This window comes from Chrysochloris asiatica, unplaced genomic scaffold (assembly GCF_000296735.1).
Source record: "Chrysochloris asiatica unplaced genomic scaffold, ChrAsi1.0 scaffold00423, whole genome shotgun sequence".
NCBI classification, from domain to species: domain Eukaryota; kingdom Metazoa; phylum Chordata; class Mammalia; order Afrosoricida; family Chrysochloridae; genus Chrysochloris; species Chrysochloris asiatica.
Genome location: NW_006408941.1, coordinates 1,198,583 through 1,203,317, shown reverse-complemented (window position 1 = coordinate 1,203,317; position 4,735 = coordinate 1,198,583). Strand labels below are relative to the sequence as shown.

The window sequence follows — 4,735 nt, the reverse complement described above, 5'->3', positions numbered from 1 at the left end:
ACAGAGATGCCTTAGATAGAGACAGAGATGATGACATGGAGTGATGAAGCGACTGGAGACTTTGGACCCAGAGAGGGAAAGGGACTGTGGGCCGAAAACTGGGGGGAGGAGGGAGAATTGTAGGGGGCGGGTTTCTGGGATATACCCTTTGGGTGGTTGATGATGCATGGAGTGGATTGGAACCATGGCAATGAGATGATATACTATGGAATGAATGTAAAACTAAAGGTCTCCCATGTAAACTATCATATAATTCACAATAAAACATTAAAAAAAAAAAATTTGTAGGTTAGTCAAAACAAGTGCATACAGTTCTTATTTAGCCTCATTTTATTGCAAGAAAATGCTCCAAGTCTTTTCAATTATTTAAAAGCTACATGTGCATCAGGTGAAGTTGACTGTGATGGAGAATATGTTTCAAGTAGACATTGGTTCAATTTCAAACTGAGAACACAATTACATAACATTAAAAGGCAGGTAGGAATTATCTTTAAGTCAGGATGTTCATAACTAAGGACTGCCAGTATTCACTTTGCTTTGAAAAGAAAAACTGCTCAAAGAATAGATTTTTTAAAGGCTCCTCATTAATACAACTGTGGTCCTACTCTGTCAACACTGAACTTGCATAGGTATATAGGTATTAATGGTTATTAATAAACTACACAGATTAAACTTACCTTTCTATATCTATTGTAAAGCTGTCTTGTGGGTCTAGGTTTAGTCATTCCAGGGCTGGCTGAACAGGCCAAAAATTTTACTACCATTTCTTAACATTTTAAAGTAGTTGGATGCTTACATGTGACTTGATTCTTTGTGATTACAGAGACCCAGCAGGTTACCAAATTTCATCAGCTTTGTCCCATCCACTGACAACTTACCACAACTTTATTGAAGTCCTGGATTGCAAAATACAGGGCAATAGCAGTGAGGGCATCAGTTATCTGTTAAGAGAAAGAAAAACAATAATAATAGACCCCAATTAAGATAGGAATAATGGAATGCTGCCAGGATCTGGAGTATTTGGGTGGCAATGGACTACCCAGCACTGAACTTTTACAAAGTCAAGCAGAACCTCGATTCTTTACTCATCTTTGACCAGCCAAACATAAGATCTTGACATAGCTCTAACTGTAAAACAGTGAGGATTAGTGTGACGCTGTATGATAAACACTGGACTGTTAACCACAAGGTCAACATTTCAAACCTAGTAGCCACTCCTCAGAAAACCTACACAGGGTTGCTATGCCTCAGAACCAACTCAATCAATGGTACTTAACAACAGCAACAGGCCCACTTCAGAATGGCCTCCCGTATCTGCTCTAACTGCAAGTTATTTAAGTATTCTCTGAAATGAAACTAATACCTAATGCTTTGCAAACTTGATAAATATCAAGTGCTTATTAGCACACAGTAAGTCATTAATTTTTATGAAAGATCTCAGTGGATCTCCTTGGTATTTCTTAAGCCAGATTTTCAATTCTAGATTAGGCAAGTGTCTAAAATTATGATGCTTCTCAAAACACAGCCCTGTCATCTCAATTTTGTAGAGTTTTGCTCCTGAAAGTATCATCACATGTTATGCTTTCTTACATAATGATTCCTAGAATCTCTTGGTGGAATGCTAATGAAATTCAGGATTCTCTCCACACAAGCACCATAATTAACGCAATCATAAAATCTTGACGCTAAAAAGTCCTCACAACCGGATCAATAAATAACATCACTATAAACAGAGAAAAGATTGAAATGATCAAAGACTGCGTTTTGCTTGGATCCACATCAATGTTCATGAAAGCAACAGTCAATAAATCAAATGATGTATCCCATTAGGCAATTCTGCTGCAAAAGACCTCTTTAAAATGTTAAAGAGCAACGAGATCATTTTGAGGACTAAGGGGAACTTGAACAAGGTATTTTCAATTGCCGCATACACATGTGAAAATTAAACAATGAATAAGGATGAATTTAGAAGAACTGATGACTGTGAATTACGGTGTTTAAAGAGATCTTTTGCAGATTTGCCTAGTGCAAAACATCACTTAATTTCTTAACTGTTGGTTCCATGAACTTTGATTGTAGATCCAAGCAATATGAAGTCCTTATGCTATGAGTTGGTTCAGATTCACAATGAGCTACAGTGTAGGGTTTCAGAAGAGAGACTGGTGAGTTTGAACTGTCGACTTTGTGGCTCAAACAAACCTTGAAGTCCTGCGCTTATCTGTAATTTATTGGCCCAGTTGTGAGGTTTTTAGCTTCAAGATTTTATGACTGGCTTTAATTGTGGGATGAATGTGGAGGGAATCCTGAGTTATGGTGTTGTAAAAGAATATTAAAAGTTCCTTGGACTGCCAGAAAAACAAACAATTAATCTTGGAAGGAGTACAGCTAGAATGCTCCTTAGAAGCATGGATAGTGAGACTTCGTCTCTCACATTTTGGACATGTTGTCAAAAGGGACCAGACCCTGGAGAAGGACATCATGCTTGGAAAAATGAAGGAAGACCCCCAATGACATAGTGGCAATGGGCTCATACATAACAACAATTGTGAGGATGGCAAGGACCTGGCAGCGTTTCCTTCTGTTGTATATGAGCTATGAGTCAGAGCCGACTCAAAGACACCTTAACAGCAAAAACAATACACTGCCCAGAACTCAAATTCTAAAAAGAATAAGGGAATGGAATTGGCTAGGTTTTAGGGAATGTATCTCACAGTTCTATAACACTGTTACAGTTCCAAAGTTTTTGAAATTCCTGAACTTCTAAAACAAAATTTCCCTTAAAATGAAGACAAAGAGTTGAAATTTTTAAATAGGTAAGTACAAACTTTATATTGAAGGGTACTTACCATGAACACCAATTCAGCATAATCAATCAGGAAATGAAAGAGGTATATGATCAATGGAGTCTACAAGACAAAAACCAAACAAACAAAAGAATATTAAGTCAAACCATATTACTATCAGTTGGGGAGTCCAGGAAACTGCTAGACCAGACACAGATTGTTGATTAACAGCAAGAGTGGTCTATGCATTGGGGGGGGGGGGGTGCAGGATGAATTGGGGGAGGAGGAAAGAACCTGTTCTAGGACTAGGAACTTTAAATAAGCGACTTCCAGGAAAGATTGTTAACCCCATAGTACTCTGTCAGTGACGAACCAGGGGAAGGGGCTTTCTCAACCTGGGCGAATAAGATGCTCTGTAAAACAGCAGCACGGTGTGTCTGCCTGTCTCCTGGGTTTGGTGCCCAATTTCGCAAAATCAAATAAAAAAGTCTCACTCTTGCTAAAATGAGTAGATTGGATTTCTCGAGCCTTTCTTGGTAAGCACTCGTGATAACTCATCAGTGACCTCATAAACAAGTGGTTTGAGGCAGTATCCAGGTTATCAACGTTTTTCACAAATTTGAGTGCCCATTTGAGATCTTCTGCCTGCTTGGAGCAGCAGTCCTAGTGGAAAAGGAGACGCGTCCCACCTGATTTCAGAAGCCTGCTCTGCAAGGGTGATCGCTTCCCAGCAAGAGCCAGAAAAAGACTGTTAGAAGAGAATTTGTGTGAGAGAGACAAAGGACTAAGAACAGACTAACCCCAGTGATCAGGCAATCTGCATGGGCCAGGATGGGAAAATTGGACTGTTTTGCTTTGGTGGTTGGGCATTTTTAGGGGTTGACTGTGTGTGACTGAAATGCCATCTTGCATGTGAATCTCAGGGTGTACAAGAGTGCACAGGGTAGTAAGTGCAGAGTCCAGATCCACAGTTCCATCATCCCATGAGAGAAACGGCCAGTGACAGACACAGTAAATCTCGAGATGTGCAAGAAACTTCCACGAAACAGGGCTGTTGAGCACACAGAGAAATCAGACACCAAGACCAATTGAAAATGGAGACCGAAAATTCTAGGCCTAGGGAAGAAGGAAGAAAGGGAGCAGGAGACTCCACAGACAGAGACAGTCCTTTGGGGATAATGTTGAGGGCTTGGGGGGACAGTCCCCAAACCTGGGAAAAAGATAAACAAAAGAAAGGGTGCCCAAGAAACCTCCAGGAAATAAGGACGATTGAGCACACAAGGATTTTTGTTTTAACCAGTCTCAGGGTGTACATGAAACCTCCAAGATATAGGGGGTTGAGTGCACAGGGAATCAGGCTCTAGTTTGGTTAATAGGGGAGTAGAATCAGTTCAGAAGATGTTCCCCCTTAAATGAGAAAAGGGGAGCCTCAGTCAAATTCTTGGGAACCTCTGTCTTGCCTGCCACCCCCTTAAGCTACACGGCATAAAGAGATAGGAACTGAAAACAGTGAGGTGACTGAGACCAGAATAACTTCTTGTTGTTGTTGTTGTTGTTGTTGTTGTTAGGTGCCATCGAGTGGGTACTAACTCATAGCAACCCCATGCACAACAGAACAAAACACTGACTGGTCCTAGGCTAACTTCACAATTGTTGTCACACTTCAGCCCATTGATGCTGCCACTTTGCCAATCTATCTCGCTGGGGGTCTTCTTCTTTTTCTCTGACCCTCCACCTTACCAAACATGATATCCTTCTCCACCAAGTGGTCCCACCTGACAATATATCCAAAGTATGAGACCAAGTTTGGCCATCCTGGCCTCCAAGGAGCACTTTGGCTGCACTTCTTCCAACAAAAATCTGTTGTTTCTTTTGGAAGCCCAAGGCACTTTCAATATTCTCCTCCAACACCATAACTCAAAAGCATCAATTCTTCTACGGTCTTCCTTATT

The 4,735-nt window shown here is 40.6% G+C and overlaps 1 protein-coding gene across 2 annotated transcripts in view; it reads right to left on the bottom strand.

Moving 5' to 3' along the window:
- The window catches only part of PIGU (phosphatidylinositol glycan anchor biosynthesis, class U), a 152,321-nt gene that overhangs the window by 107,598 nt on the left and 39,988 nt on the right, over positions 1 to 4,735 (bottom strand). The window contains exons 3-4 of one of the 2 annotated variants that reach the window (XM_006876878.1): positions 2,847 to 2,906; positions 879 to 941 (exon numbers count right to left, since the gene is read on the bottom strand). In XM_006876878.1, coding sequence (XP_006876940.1) covers positions 879 to 941; positions 2,847 to 2,906 — 123 coding nt within the window. The remainder of the gene's footprint in view (positions 1 to 878; positions 942 to 2,846; positions 2,907 to 4,735) is intronic. The other variant, XM_006876879.1, reaches the window with a different exon arrangement.